Source organism: Balaenoptera borealis, assembly GCF_965194805.1.
Source record: "Balaenoptera borealis genome assembly, chromosome: 17".
Classification (NCBI taxonomy): Eukaryota; Metazoa; Chordata; class Mammalia; order Artiodactyla; family Balaenopteridae; genus Balaenoptera; species Balaenoptera borealis.
In genome coordinates this window covers 70,389,238-70,415,359 of record NC_138876.1, presented here as the reverse complement: position 1 = coordinate 70,415,359, position 26,122 = coordinate 70,389,238, and the positions used below count along the sequence as shown (strand labels likewise).

The 26,122-nt window shown below is 41.0% G+C and overlaps 1 protein-coding gene across 1 annotated transcript in view; it reads right to left on the bottom strand.

Annotated features, from left to right (window-relative positions):
- CPA6 (carboxypeptidase A6) overlaps window positions 1–26,122 on the bottom strand; it is a 275,444-nt gene that overhangs the window by 68,821 nt on the left and 180,501 nt on the right. The window contains exons 3-6 of the mRNA XM_082363522.1: window positions 21,759–21,883; window positions 9,583–9,697; window positions 7,348–7,449; window positions 5,186–5,290 (exon numbers count right to left, since the gene is read on the bottom strand). Coding sequence (XP_082219648.1) covers window positions 5,186–5,290; window positions 7,348–7,449; window positions 9,583–9,697; window positions 21,759–21,883 — 447 coding nt within the window. The remainder of the gene's footprint in view (window positions 1–5,185; window positions 5,291–7,347; window positions 7,450–9,582; window positions 9,698–21,758; window positions 21,884–26,122) is intronic.

Below are 26,122 nucleotides of genomic sequence, written 5' to 3'. Positions count from 1 at the left end.
AATTAATTAATTTATTTATTTAGTTTTGGCTGTGTTGGGTCTTCGTTTCTGTGCGAGGCCTTTCTCTAGTTGTGGCAAGTGGGGGCCACTCTTCATCGCGGTGCGCAGGCCTCTCACTATTGCAGCCTCTCTTGTTGCGGAGCACAGGCTCCAGACACGCAGGCTCAGTAGTTGTGGCTCACGGGCCTAGTTGCTCCGCGGCATGTGGGATCTTCCCAGACCAGGGCTCGAACCCGTGTCCCCTGCACTGGCAGGCAGATTCTCAACCACTGCGCCACCAGGGAAGCCCAGTTCAATGTATTTTTAAAATTTCCCTTGAGATTTTATTTTTGACCCATGGATAATTCAGAAGCATCTTAATTTCCAAGTGTTTGGAGGTTTTCCTGTTATCTTTCTGCCATCAATTTCTAGTTTGATTTCATTGTGGTCAGAAAACATAGTCTGTCTGATTTCATTTTCTTTAAATTTGTTGAGGTTTGTATTTTGGTCCATGTTATGGTATATCTTGGTATATGTTCCGTAGGCACTTGAAAAGAATGTGTATTCTGCTGTTGTTGGGTTGCGTGATCCATAAATGTGACTTAGATCTAGATTCTTTTGGTTGATAGTGTTGTTGAGTTCTTTCATATCCTTGTTGACTTCTTTCTAATGATTCTCTTTGGTTATTTTAAAATACAAACTTGCTGATACTACTACCACTACTGAGTTGATTTTATTAACTGCTTATTATATGCCAAGCACTCTGTTAAGTCCTTTACAAGAATTATATAATTTAATCCTCCCAATAACCCAGTGTGTCACATATTATTAATACTGAAGTTCAGAGAGGTTAAACGACTTGCCCACCAAGGTCACACAGCTAGTAAATGGCAGAGCTGGCATTCCAACCCAGGACTGTCTGACTACTAAATGTGTGCATGTAACCTCTGTGCAATCTGCTGTTCTATCAGGATTTAGGACTTGATGAGTTTTCTTCCAGTTCACATTTGAGTAAGGATGCAAACATTATAGTGGTGGCTGTGGGGAAAGTCCCACCAAGGTATGGTTGGCAGCCTCCCCAGTGATTCCCACTTCTTGGCGTTCATGCTCTTGTGTAATGCCCTCCCCTTGAATACAGTCTGGACCTAGTGACTCACTTCTAATGGACAGAATGTGGCAAAAGTGATGGGGGGATGTCACTTCTGAAATTAGGTTACAAAGAGACTGTGGTTTTTGTATTGGACCTGTTCACGCTCTCTCCCTCTCTCTCTCCCTCTCTCTCTCCCTCTCTCTCTCCCTCTCTCTCTCCCTCTCTCTCTCCCTCTCTCTCTCCCTCTCTCTCTCCCTCTCTCTCTCCCTCTCTCTCTCCCTCTCTCTCTCCCTCTCTCTCTCCCTCTCTCTCTCCCTCTCTCTCTCCCTCTCACCTGCTCTGAGGGCAGCCAGGTGCTGGGTTGTGAGCTGTCCTATGGCGATGCCCATGTGGCAAGGAACTGATGTCTCTGGCTCACAGCCCTGGGGGACCTGAGGCTGCCAGCAGCCACTTGAGTGAGCTCAGAAACAGATACCCCATACAAGCCTTGAGATAGCCAAAGCTCCAGCTGACACCTTGACTGTACCTTGTGAGAGACCCTTAGCCAGAGGCACGCAGCTAAGCTGCGCCTAGATTGCTGACCCACAGAAACTATCAAGTAATAGATGTTTGTTGTTTTAAGCTGTTGAATTTGGGGGAAAACACCAAGAAAGAGAGAAAGCAAAGGTAAGAAGCCAAAATTTTGGCTTCTGACACCATCCCCTTCTTTGGGGGTTGAAATTCCAGGGAAATCAAGAGACAGTAGAAACCACTGCCAGATTGGAGTAAAACATGTAAGAAAAGAGAACCTGGGTCATTGTTCACCACATGTCTTTCTGAGAGGTCTCATGTGCCAACGAGGGGCAAATGCAGGAAGAGACAATCAGCAGTGTGGTGTCTGTGAGCCAAGAGAGGGCTTGACATAGCCTCCTAGGGTCTCCTGGGAGAAAGAGCCCAGAGATTCCCTGGTGCCCCCAGAGGCACCATGGAAATTAGAGGAGTTGAAAGCCTGGGAGCCTGTCTTGGGATTTTGGTGGTGGAGGGGAGGTGACCTCTGGAAGGGACACTGCCTGGAGCCCCTCTTGGACCAGACACCCCCTGCCTTCTGTCGGAGACTGAGGATTTAACCAGGGACTTAGTTAGTGTATAAGATATGATGCTTCAATGCTGGGCAGGCTTAAGGTTACTTAAATCTTTGAAGTCCCCATTCCTTCTGGCCCCAATACCACCATTCTATGGGAACAGGGGCTTCAAGGCAAGATGAGAACGTTTCTTACAAGCCTGTGATGCTATCATCAGTCATTGCTGTCATGTGGCAGCCCCATTGCTTCCACAAGGACACTGGGACCAGTGACCCGTAGGCCTCCTTTTTTTCCACTTCTGTTGCTGCCCAGACTCAGATGGGAAATGTTCCTGATTAAATGGAGGGGCAAGTGACAGCCATAAACAGCGAGAGTGAGAGAGGTGTGGAAAGGGTAGCAGAGGCCCAGAAATAGTTAGACTCATCTGTGTGCTTGAAGTTGGCTTGGTGCAGGAGGGAGGAAAAGCCTTTCCTCACTCATCTTTGGTGAAATGGAGCCTATTCTTTAAAAATTTTTTTTTTTAATTTTTAAAGAAATTTTATTTACTTTTTGGCTGCGTTGGGTCTTCATTGCTGTGCACGGGCTTCCTCTAGTTGCAGTGAGTGGGGGCTACTCTTTGTTGTGGTGCACGGGCTTCTCATTGCAGTGGCTTCTCTTTGTTGTGGTGCACGGGCTTCTCATTGCAGTGGCTTCTCTTGTTGCAGAGCACGGGCTCTAGGCGCGTGGGCTTCAGTAGTTGTAGTACACGGGCTCAGTAGTTGTGGCACGTGGGCTCATTAGTTGTGGCACGTGGGCTCATTAGTTGTGGCATGTGGGCTTAGTAGTTGTGGCACGTGGGCTTAGTTGCTCTGCGGCATGTGTGATCTTCCTGAACCAGCGCTTTAACCCATGTCCCCTGCCTTGACAGGTGGATTCTTAACCACTGTGCCACTAGGGAAGTCCCTGGAGCCTAATCTTAATTGATGCTTCTTGCTCTTGCTCCAAAATGAACTACCCTCAACTGATAGGAACCATACATGCCTGTTCCTTTTTCTGTGGTTACACTGTGTCCTCCTCTTCCTTGGAAATTTAGCTTGGGTTCTAGGGCTGCCGTGTATGGCTGTACAGATTGTGCACTGCAAAAGTCCAGGTGGTACCATATCCTTAGGAGATGAATTGCAAGTCATCTCCCAGAAATCCTTCCATATCGTAACCACTGGATTCTCACATTCCCATTCATTCACAAATAATTGAAGCACTATTAAGTGCCAAGTGTTGTTCTATGTACTGGGGATTTGGCAATGAACAAGATAAATAGAGTCTCTGCCTTTGGCATTGGTATAGTAAAAGACAATTACCACATGAACAAATAAAGTAAGTTTAGGTGTTATAAAGAAGTTGCACATGTGGGGGTGAGGTAAAATGTTTGGGAGATACATTCTTATGTTCTACAATAATACACGGGACCATAGTCTATAAACAATAGATGTTCTGTTCTTAACCAGTTTTCCCCTTTTCCTTTTGAAACTCAAGACAGCAGACAATATGTTGTATGTATACAATGGATATTTAATGCAAGGTGGTAGAGTTAACAATTTGTTAGCTTTTGCATTTATCCTACCAGGATGAAATGGTATTTTAAGAGAATATGAATTGCTCAATACACTGGGAATAGTTTGAAATTTTTATTATTACATTATAAAATTAAGAATACTTTTGTGGGTTTGGTAGTGGTAGAGAGGCAGATTTTACAAATTAATACAGTATTGACTTTTTAAAAAATAAATGTAGTTATTTAATTTTGGCTGCATTGGGTCTTCGTTGCTGCGCGCGGGCTTTCTCTAGTTGCGGAGAGCAGGAGCTACTCTTTGTTGCGGTGCGCGGGCTTCTCATTGTGGTGGCTTCTCTTGTTGTGGAGCACGGGCTCTAGGTGCGTGGACTTTAGTAGTTGTGGTTCGCAGGCTCTGGAGCGCAGGCTCAGTAGCTGTGGCACACGGGCTTAGTTGCTCTGCGGCATGTGGGATCTTCCCAGACCAGGGCTCGAACCCGTGTCCCCTGCATTGGCAGGCAGACTCTCAACCACTGCGCCACCAGAGAAGCCCCCCAGTATTGACATTTGCGGGGCATATTTTCTAAGACTAGGAGAGCCTTCAAAATCATAAACCTTACTAGGTCGCATAATTTTCCCATAAAACATAGTGAAATGTAACTGAAATATTTAAATGTCTTTTGTATCCTTAATGGTTTTCTATGAGTAATTTGTAGGGTTTTTTTTCTGGCTAAGAACCTTCCTTCTCTTAGACTTCTTCACTGTTATTGCCAGTACTAGTCGTTGGTTTTTTTTTAGGAGTCTTAAAAAAAATACTAAGAAGTAAAGATTATAAAAAACCATGAAAGTCATTGCATTCTTGACAGTAGAAAAGTATCAGAACATATTAAGATGTTCATCCATGAGGTTGGCCCACTCTGGGGATAAGAACCCACTCAATACACTAGCCTTAGAGGGCTTATGACTTAAATGAAGCCTTCAGAAAATGAGAAATCACCATGAGTCATCAACCATTAGAGTCACTGAGAAGTTCTGAAACAGAATGTTAAATGCACAGATGCTAAAGGTCTTTGGTATCTAAATCACAGATCCATAGCAGGAGGGCAAAATGCAGTCACTTGCTCATCTCTTTCTTGCTATAGCATACATGAGATCATTTTGACGGAGAAGACAAGAGAGTATCACGTGAGAAACTGTTCTGGAACACCATAAATTGGATTTTTAGCCTTTTGCTATATATCAGCTACTATGGTTGGTTCCTAATTTGTCACGAATTCATAAACGCTCTGAATCTCAGCTTCTTTCTCTTTAACGAGAGTTGGTAATTCCCACCTCCAAGGGCAGAGCTGAAGATAAACTGAGCCAGGGTTTTGAGAGGGCTTCATAAACATAGAAGCAACCCACAGAATCACGGTGTTACTATCATTCCATCAGATATCGCTGGCTTCACATTCCCAGTTTTGTTCCTTGAGCAGAATGAAAACACTGGCTAGCGAGAATGGACACTCTGTAAAGGGTTTAACTTACTTCTTTTACAAACCACTGACAAAAGGCAGGACCAATCCATTCTCTTGCATGAATACCGCAGTCTATCCAGACAGCTCTTTTGTAAGCTCGTGATCTTCTGCCCAGCTGAAAACAAGAGTATTCATAGTAACCAACGCAGGCTTTTATTTTTGGATTTACTGACCAGCATAATTTAATATGGTTTCAGCATAATACTTCACTAGAGTTGGGTTCATTAAGTAACCCATAAAAAAGACAAAGATTTCCTATCAATTTCAGAAGTCCAGGCTTGTTTATGCAGAAAGAATAAATTTATTGCCTTAATTGCAAATCAAAGAAGTAGAAAATACACAAGGAAAAAGCAATTGCTTAAATAGGCTTGCTTCTCCATTTTCATATAATATGTGACTTAAGTAAGAAGCTAATTTTTTCCCTCCCTCTCCCCCATCCTTGCCCTCTTTCTCTCCACCTCCCTCCCCATGCAGGGAATCAGAAGTATTCCCAAGCAGTATCTATTAAAGAAATAGCTATGCCTTATATGTAGAGAAAGTCAAATTTTATTACAATACAAAATGGAAACACAAAATGATTTGTAGAGTCAAGTGACAGACTTTTCTTTATTATCCTATTATATCAATTTCATTTATAACATGATTTCTAACCCAGTTATCAGTAGATGGCTTTTGACATTATAGGGGATCTAGTTTTCATTCATTCATTAATTCACTCAACTAATGCTTCAGGAAATCCTTTTTAATGTCGGACACAGTGCTTGGTCTTGGAGATTTAGAGATGAGAAGACAAGGAATTTATATGGTAGTAGGGGAGGGCAGACACACAAGAATTAATCATTATAATGTGAATATATTTAAGTTACTTTGGCAACTCAGGGGCGCTATGTCTCATTTCCCTGTGGAGCAAAAGAGGAGTCCTTGAATAGTTGAGCAAGACTTGAAGCTTGCCTGGCAGACAAGTGAAAGAAGGCATCTCAAGCTTGGAAGAGAATCTGAGCACACCATGTTTGAGCAGCTGCTTCTGGGGTATGAGGAAAGAATGGCAGATGAAGCTGGACACAGAAGCAGAAGACACATGAACTTCCCGGATACTAAGTAACAGAGATAAGGCTTCATCCTGTACTCCATGGGAGGTGTGTGTGTGTAGATAGACGAGAGCGTAGAGGATGGGGACTCGCAGGGAAGTTCAGTCCTGAGGCCGTGACTGCAATAGTCCAGGGAGAACAGATCCAGAAACAAGCTAGGGCCATAGCAGTGAGGACAAGACAAGAGGTTTTGACAAATCCAAAAGTTAGAAGAAAGAATTGTCAGTTCTTCGTGTTAGACTTAAAGTAAGTGGTGAGAATAAAGGAGAGGAGTTTAGGATGGTTCATGTTTCCTGACCGGAGCGCGGCAGTGCCATCCTGAGTCTGAGGTGCTTTGGTGAGTATCGAGATGAGGACGGCAAGGCGGCAATGAGCTATGAATGTCCAGTAAGTACCAGGCAGCAGACTCCACTGAACAGAAAAGTCTGGAATGATTGTTGAAACCATGAGGTGGATGTGCCCATCCAGGGAGGGTGGGGAGAGGGAGAGCACAGCTGAGGAGAGAATCCTGGGGCCACCAGCACGTACGGAAAGAACAAGGGGAGACGAGCCATTGGAGGAGACCTGAGGGGATGGTCTGAGAGGGGAGGAGAACCAAGTAGGGGTCATCGCAGATGTTTTAGAGGTGTTGTGAGGGCAAAGGCCAGGGAGTCAAGGTCTGCATGGTTGCTGAGGAAATAGAGACAGTGATGCAGGGAAATCTTTTTAGACCTTTGGCAGAGAAGAGATGGGTCAGTGGCTGAAAGAGAACGCAGGCTCAAGGGCTGGGAATGACGTATACCTTCTTACACATTTCTGTAGTTTTGCATTGGTTCATCGTAAGCAGCACCAACTCACAAATAATGTTGAAGGTCATTATTTTTGAAGTGCATAAATACTGTTTTAGAAACAGTATTCTTTGGAATACTCAGTGGCAAAAGTTAAATATGGCTCAAAAACCTAAGGGAAACTTTTTTTCTTAAATTACCAGATGAGGTTAAATATGAGACACAATGAAATGCCATTTCATTTCTTTGCCCCATAAGTCAAAGCTGAAAACGACGAATGTTTAGTAAATATTTAATTACTAATTTCTTATTTTTACCTTTAAAACAAAAAGAGATCTTCCCTCATATGATTTTCCAATAGAGAACATGTGAATGAGGCCTGAATGAGTTTTATTCAAATGATGCATCCAATTTTGAATCTAAAAGCAAGTAAATAAAAACCACGTCAGACTCTCACAATTATGGAGCTTTTAGTAAGCAAAAGAGAACAAAAAGACAACAGTGGGTCTAGGAACTCAAAAAAGCATATGTGGAGTATAAGATGGAATGAAAAACCAATTTTGTAGTTTTAATTTTCTTCAGGATACTTAAAATTACATTTTATTTTCTGCTTTTATAAATAGTTGCTTTATGTCTTTATATTGTTCCCCTTTTAAAGCATACCTTCTACTACTATTTGTCATTAACATCTTAATGGCAGAATTTTACAGAAAATTAATCAATGTGTTCTGGGTTCTTTTTGAAAAACCAAAATTTATTTCCATTTTCCCCCAAAATTTAGAGGAAAAGAAAGAAATCAGCTTCAGGAAAACCATCCCAACTATTTGAAAGTGTTTATTAAAGTCCTCTATATTGTAATTTGCCACTGAACAGAAGGTGCTAAGAAAAAGGCATTATCTTCTGCATTTAAGGTTTATTCTAACCAGCCACACATTGGAGGGCATACTCTGAATAATTTCCCGAGTAATAGCGATACATTTGCATTGATCCATTCACACACATTTATCTGTCATCGGGGAAAGTTATATTTGAGATGGATAAAGAAGGCACTTAGAAAGATGGGTGACATTTCTGACTTGAAGCCCAATAAAGGAGTAAGGAAGTCACAAAAAGTGTCCCTCTGTTCCATGATGTGAAAGAAAGAGTCTGTTCTAAAAAAAAAAAACAAAAAAAAACAGATTTTCCTTTCTTTCTATCCCTATTTAGTCTAATGGGCAGGATACACACACACACACATTTACATATATGTATGTATATGTACATATCTATATTAACATATTTTTAAATTTTGACTTTTTTTTTCTAGTGCACGTTAATCGCAAGTATGTCAAGTTATCTAAATGTCTAATCTAACTTGACATATCTAATATGTCAAGTTATCTAAATCCTTTCCATTGCTGGTAACTTCAAGCTTCTAAAAAGTATGTTAAAAACAGGAAATATGTAGAAATAATTTTGAAAGGAAAGTTATCAAGAGAACCAAAAATTCTCTTAAGAATGTAACAGGATCTCATTTGTTCTATGACTGGCATTCCTGTGCTCAATTCAGGGGAAGAATGAAAAAATGTATGTACTCATCCATTTAGTCATTCTGTCAACAGCTATCTATTTGGAAGTCTCTCTTTGCTTGCCACTGAGGATACAGTGGTGAACAAGAAAGCAATGGCTTGTCCCCAAGGCCCTTGCAGCTTATTAGGAGAGAAAGGCATTAATCAAATAATCATACAATAACATAATTAACAACTATGATAGGTATCACATCCATGTACTATGGGTGCAAGTAATACTCCGGGGGTTGAGAGTAGGGAGCTCTGACCCCATCTGGGAGAGCAGAAACAGCTCTCTTCTTGCTTAAACTGAGATTTGAAGAATAACTAGTGGTTGCCCAGATGTACAGTAGTGGCAGTGGGGATGGGTCCTTGTATTTCTCAGATACAGTAAATAACAGCAAGCTAACAGTCCCTGAGGTGCCACAAATGAAGCTTGGTTTGGGGGAGGTCTCAAATTTGCAGAGGGTATGGGGCAAACATCAAAGTTCACTCTACCCCTCAACCAAACCATTGCCCTCAAACTCTGGCTAGCTCTACTGTGCATGCATTGTTCAATTAGGGTGTTTATAACCGTAATTACAGTCAGCCCTCCACATCTGTGGATGCAGAACCATTGGATACCAAGGGCTGACTGTACTATGCCATTGTACACAAGGGACTTGAGTATCCATGATTTTGGTATCTGTAGGGGGTCCTGGACCCAATGCCCTTCGGATACCGAGGGGCGACTGTATAGCAGCTTTACCGCACTCTCCATTGCACTTCCCCTGTCCATTGTAGGGGTGGGTTGGATAAAGCAGGTGAAATTAAAATTATTTTGCTGCAACCTATATAGTGTAAAAGGCTTAATGGAAGAGAACTGAGGTGCCTGGGCAATGTAAGAGCTGTATGTATTCTTCATATAGCCTCTGCCTCTGTCCTTATGCTTCTCTCCCAATCCTGAGACCTAAATGATAAAGATGCACTTGTAAAAAAGCAACAAAAGGTCCTTTGATTACATACTTCTTCTAAGGAGTGATAAACTTCATAATTATATCCAGAGACGGATCTTCGACTTCTCTGGGTTGGCAAACTGCTTCCCTTTTCCAGTACTTTCTGAAGATCTTCCATGAGGATCCTGGATTTGAGATGATAGACATGATGAAAATTAAATGGAGATAATACAAAAATCAGTCAATATCAAAAGAAAATCATGCATCTGTGAAAAGGACAGTGAAGGGGAAAAAAAAGGACAGTGAAGATTGACACTTCTAAAAATACCAAATGTTGGGAAGATGTTCTTTTTCAGAAAATAAAATCTGTTAAATAAATGATATAATGATTATAAAATAGAAAATTATAGGCAGGTGTTCTCAAGTAATAATGAGCCTAATAATAACTACCATTGATTGAGCAGCTACAAGAACTGAATGATGGCGTGGGAACACATATTTACTGAGCACCTACCAGGTGGCAGGCACTGTGCTGTGTATTTTACATGAGCTTAGTTAATAACCCTATGAGGTTAGACTTTATTGTTCTCTCCATTTTACAAACGGGGAAACTGAGCCTCAAAAGGGTTAAGAACTTGTCAATATCACACTTCCAGTGAGCACAGAGCCAGAATTGGAACTTGGAATGTGAACCCAAGTTCCAGGCTTTAGACTCAGGTCTGGTGTGACATTATGAAAAACGAAGCACGACAAGCTCCTCCACCCTTTTGCCACATCCTCCTGTTCGGCTGCTTCTATCTGTTCCCATGCCTTTTGTCACCGAACTTTTGTCATGTTGTCACCCGGCATACTTGACCCAAGACTCAGAAAAGGGAAAGAAAAAAAGAAACTACAATACTCAAGAGGAAATGGAAGAAATACCCAGAGTCGGAAAAAGCTAATTTCACTGCCTACCAGTATCAATGACGCCAAGAGAAGACAAGCTCAGGTAATCAAAGTGAATGCATTTGGAAATTGAAGGCCGAGGCCAGGGTGAGGGATTCGAGTCACTGAATGTATGGAACCAGCTGGACTGGTGTTCTTTTTTTTTTTTTTTTAATTTTTATATTTTATTTATTTTTATATACAGCAGGTTCTTATTAGTCATCAATTTTATACACATCAGTGTATACATGTCAATCCCAATTGCCCAATTCAGCACACCACCATACCCACCCCCCTGCGATTTTCCCCCCTTGGTGTCCATACGTTTGTTCTCTACATCTGTGTCTCAACTTCTGCCCTGCAAACCAGTTCATCTGTACCATTTTTCTAGGTTCCACATACATGCATTAATATACGATATTTGTTTTTCTCTTTCTGACTTACTTCACTCTGTATGACAGTCTTTAGATCCATCCACATCTCAACAAATGACTCAATTTCATTCCTTTTTATGGCTGAGTAATATTCCATTTTATATATGTACCACATCTTCTTTATCCATTCGTCTGTTGATGGGCATTTAGGTTGCTTCCATGACCTAGGTATTGTAAATAGTGCTGCAATGAATACTGGGGTGCATGTGTCTTTTTGAATTATGGTTTTCTCTGGGTATATGCCCAGTAGTGGGATTGCTGGGTCATATGGTAATTCTATTTTTAGTTTTTTAAGGAACCTCCATACTGTTCTCCATAGTGGCTGTATCAATTTACATTCCCACCAACAGTGCAAGAGGGTTCCCTTTTCTCCACACCCTCTCCAGCATTTGTTGTTTGTAGATTTTCTGATGATGCCCATTCTAACTGGTGTGAGGTGATACCTCATTGTAGTTTTGATTTGCATTTCTCTAGTAATTAGTGATGTTGAACATCTTTTCATGTGCTTCTTGGCCATCTGTATGTTTTCTTTGGAGAAATGTCTATTTAGGTCTTCCACCCATTTTTTGATTGGGTTGTTTCTTTCTTTAATATTGAGCTGCGTGAGCTGTTTGTATATTTTGGAGATTAATCCTTTGTCCGTTGATTCATTTGCAAATATTTTCTCCCATTCTGAGGGTTGCCTTTTCATCTTGTTTATGGTTTCCTTTGCTGTGCAAAAGCTTTTAAGTTTCATTAGGTCCCATTTGTTTATTTTTGCTTTTATTTCCATTACTCTAGGAGGTGGATCAAAAAAGATCTTGCTGTGATTTATGTCAAAGAGTGTTCTTCCTATGTTTTCCTCTAAGAGTTTTACAGTGTCCGGTCTTACATTTAGGTCTTTAATCCATTTTGAGTTTATTTTTGTGTATGGTGTTAGGGAGTGTTCTAATTTCATTCTTTTACACGTAGCTGTCCAGTTTTCCCAGCACCACTTATTACAGAGACTGTCTTTTCTCCATTGTATATCCTTGCCTCCTTTGTCATAGATTAGTTGACCATAGGTGCGTGGGTTTATCTCTGGGCTTTCTATCTTGTTCCATTGATCTATGTTTCTGTTTTTGTGCCAGTACCATATTGTCTTGATTACTCTAGCTTTGTAGTATAGTCTGAAGTCAGGGAGTCTGATTCCTCCAGCTCCATTTTTTTCCCTCAAGACTGCTTTGGCTATTTGGGGTCTTTTGTGTCTCCATACAAATTTTAAGATTTTTTGTTCTAGTTCTGTAAAAAATGGCATTGGTAATTTGATAGGGATTGCATTGAAACTGTAGATTGCTTTGGGTAGTACAGTCATTTTCACAATATTGATTCTTCCAATCCAAGAACATGGTATATCTCTCCATCTGTTGGTATCCTCTTTAATTTCTTTCATCAGTGTCTTATAGTTTTCTGCATACAGGTCTTTTGTCTCCTTAGGTATGCTTATTCCTAGGTATTTTATTCTTTTTGTTGCAATGGTAAATGGGAGTGTTTCCTTAATTTCTCTTTCAGATTTTTCATCATTAGTGTATAGAAATGCAAGAGATTTCTGTGCATTAATTTTGTATCCTGCAACTTTACCAAATTCATTGATTAGCTCTAGTAGTCTTCTGGTGGCATTTTTAGGATTCTCTATGTATAGTATCATGTCATCTGCATACAGTGACAGTTTTACTTCTTCTTTTCCAATTTGTATTCCTTTTATTTCTTTTTCTTCTCTGATTGCTGTGGCTAGGACTTCCAAAACTCTGTTGAACAATAGTGGTGAGAGTGGACATCCTTGTCTTGTTCCTGATCTTAGAGGAAATGCTTTCAGTTTTTCACCATTGAGAATGATGTTTGCTGTGGGTTTGTAGTATATGGCCTTTATTATGTTGAGGTAGGTTCCCTCTATGCCCACTTCCTGCAGAGATTTTATCATAAATGGGTGTTGAATTTTGTGAAAAGCTTTTTCTGCCTCTATTGAGATGATCATATGGTTTTTATTCTTCAATTTGTTAATATGGTGTATCACATTGATTGATTTCTGTATATTGAAGAATCCTTGCATCCCTGGGATAAATCCCACTTGATCATGGTGTATGATCCTTTTAATGTGTTGCTGGATTCTGTTTGTTGGTATTTTGTTGGGGATATTTGCATCTATATTCATCAGTGATATTGGTCTGTAATTTTCTTTTTTTGTAGTATCTTTGTCTGGTTTTGGTATCAGGGTGATGGTGGCCTCATAGAATGAGTTTGGGGGTGTTCCTTCCTCTGCAATTTTTTGGAAGAGTTTGAGAAGGATGGGTGTTAGCTCTTCTGTAAATGTTTGATAGAATTCACCTGTGAAGCCATCTGGTCCTGGACTTTTGTTTGTTGGAAGATTTTTAATCACAGTTTCAATTTCATTACTTGTGATTGGTCTGTTCATATTTTCTATTTCTTCCTGGTTCAATCTTGGAAGGTTATACCTTTCTAAGAATTTGTCCATTTCTTCCAGGTTGTCTGTTTTATTGGCATAGAGTTGCTTGTAGTAGTCTCTTAGGATGCTTTGTATTTCTGTGGTGTCTGTTGTAACTTCTCCTTTTTCATTTCTAATTTTATTGATTTGAGTCCTCTCCCTCTTTTTCTTGATGAGTCTGGCTAATGGTTTATCAATTTTGATTATCTTAAAGAACCAGCTTTTAGTTTTATTAATCTTTGCTATTGTTTTCTTTGTTTCTATTCCATTTATTTCTGCTCTGATCTTGATGATTTGTTTCCTTCTGCTAACTTTGGGTTTTGTTTGTTCTTCTTTCTCTAGTTCCTTTAGGTGTAAGGTTAGATTGTTTATTTGAGATTTTTCTTGTTTCTTTAGGTAGGCTTGTATAGCTATGAACTTCCCTCTTAGAACTGCTTTTGCTGCATCCCATAGGTTTTGGATCTTCGTGTTTTCATTGTCATGTGTCTCTAGGTATTTTCTGATTTTCTCTTTGGTTTCTTCAATGATCTCTTGGTTATTTAGTAACGTATTGTTTAGCCTCCATGCGTTTGTGTTTTTTACGTTTTTTTCCCTGTAATTCATTTCTAATCTCATAGCCTTGTGGTCAGAAAAGGTGCTTGATATGATTTCAATTTTCTTAAATTTACTGAGGCTTGATTTGTGACCCAAGATGTGATCTATCCTGGAGAATGTTCCGTGCACACTTGAGAAGAAAGTGCTGTTTTTGTTGAAATGTCCTATAAATATCAATTAAATCTATCTGGTCTATTGTGTCATTTAAAGCTTCTGTTTCCTTATTTATTTTCATTTTGGATGATCTGTCCATTGGTGTAAATGAGGTGTTAAAGTCCCCCACTATTATTGTGTTACTGTTGATTTCCTCTTTTAGAGCTGTTAGCAGTTGCCTTATGTATTGAGGTGCTCCTATGTTGGGTGCATATATATTTATAATTGTTATATCTTCTTCTTGGATTGATCCCTTGATCATTATGTAGTGTCCTTCCTTGTCTCTTGTAACATTATTTTAAAGTCTATTTTATCTGATATGAGTATAGCTGCTCCAGCTTTCTTTTGATTTCCATTTGCATGGAATATCTTTTTCCATCCCCTCACTTTCAGTCTGTATGTGTCCCTAGGTCTGAAGTGGGTCTCTTGTAGACAGCATATATATGGGTCTTGTTTTTGTATCCAGCAAGCCTGTGTCTTTTGGTTGGAGCATTTAATCCATTTACGTTTAAGGTAATTATTGATATGTATGTTCCTATGACCATTTTCTTAATTGTTTTGGGTTTGTTTTTGTAGGTCCTTTTCTTCTCTTGTGTTTCCCACTTAGAGAAGTTCCTTTAGCATTTGTTGTAGAGGTGGTTTGGTGGTGCTGAATTCTCTTAGCTTTTGCTTGTCTGTAAAGCTTTTGATTTCTCCTTTGAATCTGAATGAGATCCTTGCTGGGTAGAGTAATACTGGTTGTAGGTTCTTCCCTTTCATCACTTTAAGTATATCATGCCACTCCCTTCTGGCTTGTAGAGTTTCTGCTGAGAAATCAGCTGTTAACTTTATGGGAGTTCCCTTGTATGTTATTTTTTGTTTTTCCCTTGCTGCTTTCAATAATTTTTCTTTGTCTTTAATTTTTGCCAATTTGATTACTATGTGTCTTGGCATGTTTCTCTTTGGGTTTATCCTGTATGGGACTTGCTGCACTTCCTGGACTTGGGTGGCTATTTCCTTTCACATGTTAGGGAAGTTTTCAACTATAATCTCTTCAAATATTTTCTCAGGTCCTTTCTCTCTCTCTTCTCCTTCTGGGACCCCTATAATGTGAATGTTGTTGCATTTAATGTTGTCCCAGAGGTCTCTTATGCTGTCTTCATTTCTTTTCATTCTTTTTTCTTTATTCTGTTCCGCAGCAGTGAATTCCACCATTCTTTCCTCCAGGTCACTTATCCGTTCTTCTGCCTCAGTTATTCTGCTATTGATTCCTTCTAGAGTAGTTTTCATTTCACTTATTGTATTGTTTATCTGTTTGTTTGTTCTTTAATTCTTCTAGGTCTTTGTTAAACATTTCTTGCATCTTCTTGATTTTTGCCTCCGTTCTTTTTCTGAGGTCCTGGATCATCTTCACTATCATTATTGTGAATTCTTTTTGTGGAAGCTTGCCTATCTCCACTTCATTTAGTTGTTTTTCTGGGGTTTTATCTTGTCCCTTCATCTGGTACATAGCCCTCTGCCTTTTCATCTTGTCTATCTTTCTGTGAATGTGTTTTTTGTTCCACAGGCTGCAGGATTGTAGTTCTTCTTGCTTCTGCTGTCTGCCCTCTGGTAGATGAGGCTATCTAAGAGGCTTGTGTAAGTTTCCTGATGGGAGGGACTGGTGGACTGGTGTTCTTGATGAGACCCCTGAGCTAGATATAGGCTTGTCACCCTAGTACTCACCAATCTCCTCTAACTAGAGCACCATGAAGTAACAAGGTGCTCACTCCTTTATGTAAAGATGTTAAAGAGCCTCTCAGTGATTTTTTCCTGGGCCTGTCAGGTAGCTAAAAAACTTTGCTTTCATATTTTATCTTCCCAAAGAACCTGTGGCTTGCTGGTTTCAGTGCCATTAAAAGAACGTGTAATGGCATCTTTAAATGACTTTCAAAGTTGACCTATGTAAGCCACTTAATAAAAAAAATTATCTTGAATTACTTGAATAAATACTTTTTGGTCCTCAAAGGAAGTAAATTTACTTAGGGTCATGCTGGGTGTAGGAAATTCCTTTTGATTTACTCATTCATTATTTACCGAGGGCCCATGGTGGACAAAGCACTTAATCTGGAATTTATCATCAGCTTACTGTTCTTTTTGTTTCAATTTTCATCTTTAAAACTAGAAACATATTAAAAATCAGGGTAAGGTGTGGTGGCACCACGTTGGTAAATTCGCTTGGTAGCTGCTTCCCATGGCTCAAAATATGAGTGGAGTTTTAGATCGTCAGTCTGAATATGATTTGTACTAGTTCTTTCTTTCTTCCCTCAAAGAAAGGAGTTACAGATGAAAGTAGGTTTGTATGGATTAAAGAACTTTACAATATTGCCAGTGTGGGTGTAAAGAACCAAATGAACTTCTTTGTCAACGTCCAATCTTCTTGTGTTGTGAGCGAATCTGGGGTGGTCAAGAAAAATGCAAGTTTGATTACGGCTGAGTTGGTTGGTTATAAACTGTCAACAAATTCCAGCTACAGTAGGCAATTTTCAGCTGTCTTTCACTCGCCAGTACCATCTATCTATTTCTCCTGGCTACTTTTCTCTATTTCAGGAAAGTAAGGGGAAAAAAAGTAAATAGATTTGCCAAAGCCAGCAACCTACAGAAGAATCTCCTTCTGAATTTCCAGTTTAAAAAGATACATGAACACATACAAAAAAGTTTTTAAAATTATAAAAACCTTTACAGCGTGTTTACAAAATTGCACTCTAGTGTATTACTTTTGCATTATTTCCAAAATGGACAGACTTTCTAAATACTGGGTTGGCCAAAAAGTTCATTCGGGTTTTCTCGTAACATCAGGAAAATGTGAACGAACTTTTTGGCCAAGCCTATATAAACAAGCACAGATAACTTGTTTCCCCTCAAGGTAAGACCAATTCTTCATATTCATCACCAGAAAGTTCTGATGCTGATACATCTGCTTGTTTGGAAACTCTTGGTAGAACCACCACTGTACCCCTTAGAAAGCTAATATTTTCTCAGGAGTTTCAGTATGAAAAACTATGCTCCTTAATTGATTAGATTCTTAAGTCATTTATCAACTGATAATGATAAACATATTACTAATCACATAACGAAATGAACTGTCAAAATAATTCTAATGGATAATTGCTCCTACAAAATATTTACCTTAATATTTTCTAATCAAGTTTGCTAGTGTTTTAACCAAAGTAAATGATGAGGTTTTTCAGTTTGAGGTTGTGGAATCACTCTAGTTGGGTATTAGTTTCTTTGATGAATCAACTCTTAAGCTTCTCAGTTTTATTTTAAAGTTTCCAAGTGCCCTAAATAGAGCTGGCCTTTGGATCCCCAGTATTTATCCATTCATTTAGGCCAGTGATTCTCAAGATGGGCTGCTTTAAAATCACCCATGAGCTTTAAAAAATATGCCACACTGAGCCTTACTTAGACAAGAATCTCCTGTGCATAGGTATCGGGCCTTTCGAAAAAGCTCACCAGGTGATTTTAATATATCGTCCAGCTCAAATTTAGGCTAACATCTGGAAGCCAGTAATTTAGGCTAATTAATCTGGAAACTGACGGCTCTCAGTCCTCTTAGATTCTATACTAGATAAAAGGGGAAGACAGTATTAGAATACAGCTGGTCCTTGCTTCCTCTCTCCTCTCTTGAGTGTGTCTGCTGGATGTGGTCAACTGCCTCTCAGCATTTATGCCTATGCCCTCTTTGGATTTCCTGTGCTGAAAGGGCTGGGAAGCTGAAAAGTACCTTTCCTCGACTCTCTTGCACCTGTGGTTCTGGGTACAAATCTGTGAACTCTGACAAGACAGGAAGTTAAGAACGAGGCAGAGGCCATCTCCTGCTGCGTTGCTGTGGCGCGTCAAGGTCGCAGAGGTGTGACTGTTTAGAGGCAGTCAGGTGGCTGGACTCAGAACTCCAGGGTCTAGTCACCAGCTTCCTGGCATGAGAGGCAATTGTGGTAACGACAGTGGTGGCAGCAGTAGCACAGCAACAGCTTCCTGACCGCTGGGCTGTGACACCAGGTCTGCCTACTTGGTCCTTGTCAAGTAGGCAACTGGAAACCAGCAAGTTGATGAAAAGCCCATGAAATGGAGCCCAAAATGGCTTTTTTAAACTGTTGTAGTTTCTTAGTTCCTTATGGCTGATTATTATTTCTACCCCAATTGTATGCACTCCTAAAATAGCGACTCCTAGATCTATTAAGAATTTTCCAAGTGATGTCATCACTTAGTACAAAACCACCTCCCCAAAGCTTCTAGGGAGAAAGGGGGGTGGTCAGAATTTGAAATTTTAAAGGTATTTAATTTTCAAAATGTTTGAAATTTTTTTATGGCAAAAGGAGTCATCTCCTATGTCATATCGTTAAGAGGGCTGGATCACCTGGGGCCAGACACATGGGGCCACATAAAGATGACTATAACTATACATTATGTACAGTTGTACAGAGTAAACGATCATCTTTTGAAAATACCCCTGGCTACAGTAATAAAAGTCAATTAAAATGATCTCTACCTACCAGCCCCGTGGAACTTAACTGACTGTTCTCTGTTATTATCTTGGGAACAACAAAATGAATAATTCTAAATGAGTGCTCTCCATGAGGAGACAACTGGTTTAAAACACTCATTTTTTAGACTCTGTTCTCTGTGGAATAAAGGGTGATATTTGATTCTGTATCAGTTCCACATGACCTATATTGAATGGCAGGAAATAGAGACTTGTTAAAATAACTGGTATATTCTTTTCTTCCAAATAATAATAACTGGTATATTCTTTTCTTCCAAATAATAATTAATAAAGCATGTGAGTTTTTACTGAGGACCTATAGATATATAAGCACTTCCCTGAGAGGCATTCAGAGAATCAAAGCATGCCTTCAAAGCTACAGCAATGACTAAAATGTGTTCAATATGAACAAGAGATTTATGCACAGCTGTGACTCTACCCTGTTCTAGAAACACAGATAAAATACCTTTCTGCAAAAAGCCTATAAGTACTTTAATAAGCCTGTAAATATGTCTCTGGCAGGTAGGTATTTGTGTGGACCAAGGAGGGATGTCACAGCCCCTTTGCACCCCTTGGCCCAGCCTTCCACCGAGACTAGGGTTCTCACCATTGACTCAGAGCCCTGAACCCTTCCCAGGCCTCGCCAGACATCATCAGGGATTTTTCTGCCAGTTTTGGCAGTACAACCACTTGCTGAAAAGTTGGAGTAGTTGAAGTTAGTCATTTACAATCATGCCTCTCAGCGCTGAAATCCTAGGGTTCCAAACAAAAGGTAACCCACTCCTTCCCTTCTCACTAATTCACTAGCCTGTGTTTCTCCCTCCCAGATTCTACACTGACTCTCCATCTCTTCACCACATCCTTTCACCTTGTGCCTGTTGGAATCCCTCTTTGATCGTAAATAAAATCCCTACATCCTCCAGTCTCTTCAGAGAACTTCTCTCTTCTCATATTCTTGCCCCAATAGAAACCAGACTCTCTCAAGGACACAGATTCTTCCGTGGCTGTCTCTTCTCCCACTTCTCTGACCACGGGGCCAGAAGGGAGGGAGGTCAGCATCCTCCTGGGCTCCCATTGGTGCTGCTCCATTAATCTTCTAACTTCCAGGAAAAGCTCGTCCTCCCTTCAGCATCAGGCCATTCCTGGTTGCTTACCTCCAAGCTGGTATTTCCTGTCCCAGGAGTACATTCTCTCCCTCCACCTCTAATCTACCCATAAGCCAAGGAGATTCAAGGCTGCTGGGATGGTTTTCTGGTGACTAAGCCCACTCATTCTTGACTGCATCAGCCTCAATGATCTCCACCTCAGCCATCTCCTTCATTGCTACCCCTATAATCTTGTCGCCAGCCACAAATATTCTTCCCCAGAACTCTTAACATCCAATAGCCTACACTTTATCAAAACTTCTTTCCTTCCAGCTTGTTGCCCTCACACCTGTTTTAAAGATCTTAATACCCTTGATTCTTCCATTTTGTCCTATCATTCTTCCTAGACTCTCCTCCCTTCCTATCCAGACTAGACCCCATGGATGAATACTTGAGCTAGTATCTCACTAGGAACCTCAACTTCCCTCCACCCTGATCTTTTTGTGGTCCTAACCACCAAAACCTCAACTCTGTATCAGTGCTGCAATCTTTCTTCTCTGCGACAACCACTATTATTGGTTCTTACCCAGATTTTTTCTCTCGCAACACTCTTTAACCCCTATTTCTTTACTCTGAGTAGATGAATTTTGCTTCTCACTTCATCCAGATAATTTGGCTGTCAGTTATGATCTCTTTAAACTTGTTGACTCTCTTCTCCACAATCTTAACTAGATCCACAGTTACCTCTTTCGTCTTATAGGATAAGCTATCTTTCCTAGTGTTCAAACCCCCTCCCTCACCTGTGCATTCTTTCCTGCATCATCAATGTCTCCTTCCTTGCTGGTCCTTCCCCTCAGCCTACAGGCCAAAATAGCCTCCTTACCCTAACATGCCAGGTCTCAAGCATCCACTGATGTAGCATCTTCCTGTAGTCACTCCTCCCTCTCTGCCTCTCCCCTATTGTAACTTCTAAGAGTAGTAGGATAGTCTGCTCTACTGCTCCATGTTCTCACCTCCTGTTCACTCTTCTGTCTTCTGCTCCTAACAATCTAATGCTACATTAGAGTTACCAGTGCAATTTCCATCATCAAATCCAAAGGAAACTGATCAATCCTTTTCTGGCAGGATATCGCTGCAGCACTTGGTGCCACTGACATCCTTTCTCCCAAAAGGTTTTTGTTTCTTCTTTGACTCCTGCGACTATTTTCCACTTGTTCCATTCTTACTGCTTAACTATTCCTTAAAAAAACAAACAACAAACAAAACCCTCAAAATATCTAAATCTGTCTATTCAGTCACCGAAGACAGAAGACTTGGAGTCATCCTTGAGTTCCTCCTCTTCCACCTACATCCAAACAAGTGCAGAGTCCAGGTGATTTTGCTTCTGAAACATATTTTGGAGTTCTCTCTTGATTCTAGGACTCTGGTCCTGACTCAGGGGCCTCGTTATCTCTCATCTGGATCACTACTGTGGCCTCGTACTGCTCCTCCGCCCACTTACATGTGGTTCCCTGGCTGACATCCTCCAATTGTGCAGGATCACCCACAAGATGAGGTCTGAGCTCCTAACTCTGAACAGCAGGCTGCCCACAACCTGGCCTCCCCCCTCTTCTCTAGCATCTTTTCTTTCTACTCCCCAACTTGTACCAGTTCCCTGCACACATACTATGCTGCTTCTTGCCTTTGCTTGCATTGTCCCCTCTACCTTCAAGGTCCTGAGTCTCATCCTTTGCCTAACTGACACAGCTCCTGCAGAGTCTGGCTTTTTTCTGTCCCTGTCTCCCTATCCACCTTGTAGGCCTGGATAAGCTACTCTCCTTTCCTCACACAGTAAAATGCTTCCATGTTTACACTGATTACTTAGAGGTAATGGTGAAATCACAGGGAAGTGTGGTTACTTCCCCCTCCCCCATTACACTAATAAGAAGCTCATGAAAGGCAAATATAACTGTGTTATATTCATGTTGGTTTCCCCAATGTGAAAAATAGAACCTGAAACACAGTTGTTTGCACTCAATGCATAACCTGAATACAGTTATCATTCAGTTCAACTGAGTACAAATGAATTAAGCAAGGGAAAAGCATGCTTACTTGTACTGGATGTTGGTTTCCTGTAGGAAGGCTAACAGGGCTCGGGAACCATTGTGGGGAATATGGACATCAGTAACTGTTCCCTCTGATACCTGGGAGATACTGCTGGGCTGCCACAGGTCCACCTGTAGTGCAGGAACCAACCTATAATTCATATTCAATGTAGGTGGGGAAAGATCCATGTCACAATGTCAAACATGTTGTCTTGCTTGCATACAGCAATACCAAACACATTTCAGAATTAGCCTCAATGCTTACATCATCAGGGTAAAACTCCTAGTTGATTTTGAATTTAGTGTCCAAATTATATGACAGCCATATAGAACGTGATCGTTTACAAGTAAGAGTTTAAAGACCAATCCATTAAAGTCACAAGATAAAAATGAGGTAAAATAGTTTTAAGTATGACTTTGATAGTGCTTAAAATTATTTATTGCACAAATACTTGAATACTAGTACGAAAGAGAAAGATATAAGTGACCCTTCATCCTACTATACAAGCAAATCGTGGTAGCTTGACAACGTTTGGTAACTTTAAATGGAGCATTCCCCTGATGCCACCTCCCCCCACGACTGATGCCTGCTCACCAGTTCCTCCTCAGCCTTCACATGTCAGTAGAAACATGCCTTTCTCGGCGGGGGGGGGGGGGACTTGTCAGCTAGGATAGGGCTCCTCGTCATAGTTCTTCTTCAGCATAGTTCTCGTGCTTCTTTCATCACGTAACTGCCTCTTACCAGAACGTAAGCTCCACGAAGGCAAAGGATTTGTCCACTTGGTTACCACCCCGTTCCAAGAGCCTAAAACGATGCCTTGTGCATATTAGCAACTCAGTTGTTATTTGCTGCATGAGTGTAGACCCCACAGGGTTCATCACGTGTTCAGTGTTTTGCAGGAATGCTGGAACGTGTTTGGCTTACAGCAGTGTTCCCGGTGCTTGTCTAGTGCTCCACGCCTGGTAGGAGCTGCACAGGCATTGAAAGAATGACTCAATTCAGTGGGGATGGAGGACAGCCCCATCTTCTGCACAAGTCAAGAGCTACATTTTCAATACGGCACAGTTTGCCTGTGCAGTCACGTCTACGTCTCCTATTTGGGACTCCCTCTTCCTGCGTTTCCCGTCTTGGTCTGCTGTAGGATCTTGATCTCTGCTAAGACCTTATCTGATAAAGTTTAGTTACTTCATCTTTACTTAGGTGTCAGTGTCCGCATTCTGTTAGGGAACTCTAGAAGACCAAAAATACTTCGGGACTGAAGGAAATACACCCCTGGTGGTATAATTTCATCTGGAACAGGGTAGAGAGGCATTTATTTTGGGGACAATGAATTTACTTGTTTTTCTTTCAAGAAGCTTACTCCTCCACTAACTTGCAAGGGCAACTCTGACTCAACATGCTAATCCAACAAGCATAGCACAACGGAAGTGTGGGGCTGGGAGGGATGCTGAGAGGTCATTTGATCCATCTGTCGGCCCTTGGGCAAGGATACTAGGATACAAGGATCTAGGACTGGACCCAACTGTCCCCATTTGATGCATCTAAACCACATCTTTTGTTTCCCAAAGAAGGAGAGTCGACACTATCCTAATTTAACTCATATCCACATTTAACAAGATTGTCAGACATTTTCTTAATCCTTTACACTGCAGCACACTTTTCATTTTTTCTTGTTCCATTCTTCAGTGAGGAATGGCTGATTTCTTGCTCTTGTGAGATAAAGCACTTTTCTCTACGTGTTAGATTTTCTAATCCTTTAATCATCTTTGCCTCTAAACGCATTACAGAGACAGATTTTGATATTAAGGTGTATCACCTAATACCTGTGGAGATGAGGAAGGCAGTGCTCTATTTAGAGGGTGGAGAGCCACAGGAACGTGAAATATCTGAACAGCCACGCTGGTGATGAGTCTGTAAGTGCTGTTTTCTGGGGCCTAGGCTAAGATAAGAATCCTCGACCCACAGAGGAGAGTAGCTTCCCCATAGGAAAATTCCATGGAGGAAACAGACCCTATGGCCTGACCTGGAGAAGGCTTCCTAGGAAACGTCATCAGAAAACAATTGGTCTAAAAGAAACCAACAAAAAAGAATTTGCAAAAATCAGGAACTGTATTTTGTTTTGATATTAGGAAAGTAAATTAAAATGAATTGTATTGTTCTCCAGCAATATTTTAGGGAAGGGGTGCTTGGATAAGTAACATGGATATTTCAGTCTGGGTGGCAGGCAGATGCCTGTATCAAGATATAGGGGACAGTAATACGTGAGATTTGTAAAGTACCACCCACTTTATAGGTGTTTCTAGACTCAGGTTCATAGAAGTGAAGTCACTTTCCCAAGGATGCACAGCTACCAAACGGTGACAGAGGATATGCTTAACTCCACTGCCCATAATTTGCTGGCTGGGTAAGTGTCTCCAGGATTTCCTGAGACTATCTCAGAATAAGAAGCACCTTCCAACTTCCTGACTTAGTGTTTGAGACAGTCTGGTTGGTGGGTCTCACATCCTGGTCTGTCCTGTTAGGGGCTTTTTGCCCTAAGAATTATATATGCAGGTATTTCAAAGTTCTAATCAGCCCACCGTGGGCAGGTTACCATCAATCATTTCTGTAGAGCCTGATCCCATCTGGATGAAGTGATTCTGAACTGACCCTGGATTGGGTGACCCTGGATTATGAAGACAAAGTATCACCGGCCTGGTCAGGATGGCCTAAGGCTGTTTGCCAACCAACTGTCTCAGGTCTTCACTGCAAACAGCCATCTGATATTCCAAGGAAAGGATGCTCCTTTGCAGAGCCTTCTGGCCTTGGAAGCTGGTGGTGGTTCCCGTGCATTCCTTTCCTTATATGACTACCAGTCACAGCCAGATCTATTTAAGAGGTGGAGGCAGTTTAGAGTAAAAGTCAACAGCATGGACTTGGGAATCCAACGGCTCTGGGCTGGAATACTAGCTCTGCAGCATTGACTGCGTGACTTTGGGTGAGGTTTTAACATTTCTGAGCCTTAGATTCCTCATCTGTACTGTGAAGATCATTTTAAAACCTACCCAAGGGTTTTTTGTTTTTAAGATTAACTGGAATATTAGAAGTAAAACACATAGCAGAGAGTCCGGCACACAGTGACAGCTTGAAAGCTATTAACTTTGCTCTTATTGTTATCTGAAAAGCATATGGGTGGCCAACGTGGTGGAGTAGGAAGACCTAGAACTCACCTCCTCCCAAGGGCCTCACCTCCTCCCAAGGGCACACCATAATTACAACTATTTACTGAGCAGCTATGGATGAGAATGACCTGAAGACTAGCAGAAAAGATTTGCCACAACTAAAGGTATAAAGAAGGAACCACAACGAGACGGTAGGAGGGATGGAGATGCAGTATAGTCAAGACCACACCCCTGGGTAGGTGACCCACAACCAGGAGGAAAATCACGATTGCAGGGGTTCTTCCCAAGGAACAAGGGGTCCGAGCCTCACACTGGGCTCCTGCAAAGGAAGATGAGCCCCAGACTGTCTGGCTTTGAAGGCCAGTGTGACTGAGACTCCCCCTGGGGACATAGATCCTGATGGCAGCCATTTTGGGAAGCTCATGGTACCACGAGGACACGGCTGCTGGCAAACTCCGTTTTGGGGTCCTCCCTCTGGCCTATTAGTGCGAGGTGCTAACCTGCCCACCAGCTTAGCAGCCTGGTGACCACGCAGCGCCCCCCTGAGGCAAGGCCTGGTAGCCCTGGTAGCAAAATGCTTTAAAAAAGGAACAATTAGAGAATAAAAAAGAGCAGAAATTTATAATCCAATAGAACAATTAGAAAACAAAGTTGAGAAAATTTCCCAAGATGTAGCACAAAATGGTAAAAAGATGGCAAATAGAGAAAATATAAGAAATTACATCGTAAGTCCAACATCTGATGAATGAGAGTCATAAAGACAAAATAGAGTAGAAGGGGGAGAACATTATCAGATCATTTATACAAGAATTTTCAGAACTGAAAAACATGAATTTCCAGATTAAAAGGGGTTACTGAAAGCACAATGAATAGACCCACGCCAAATTACATCATCATAAAATTTCAGAATACCAGGAATAAAGAAAAGATCTTAAAAGCTTTTAGACAGTTTATGCTAATGACCAAAGAGCCACGGGACTTAACATTTCCAACAATAGAGAGAACTAGAAAACTTCAACACTCTTCTGCTGCAAGACAACTAGAAAATACTGAATAAAATATAATTAACATTCCTTTAAAAGTAGAGTGGAGCTCCCCCCCCCCCCCCAAACATAAGGGAAATTCCCAGTAGCCTAAAATAAAGAAGAAAATGCCAGTTAGGGCTGTGTGCACGTGGGTTATGATGGTAGTTCAGGTTCAGAATTGTGG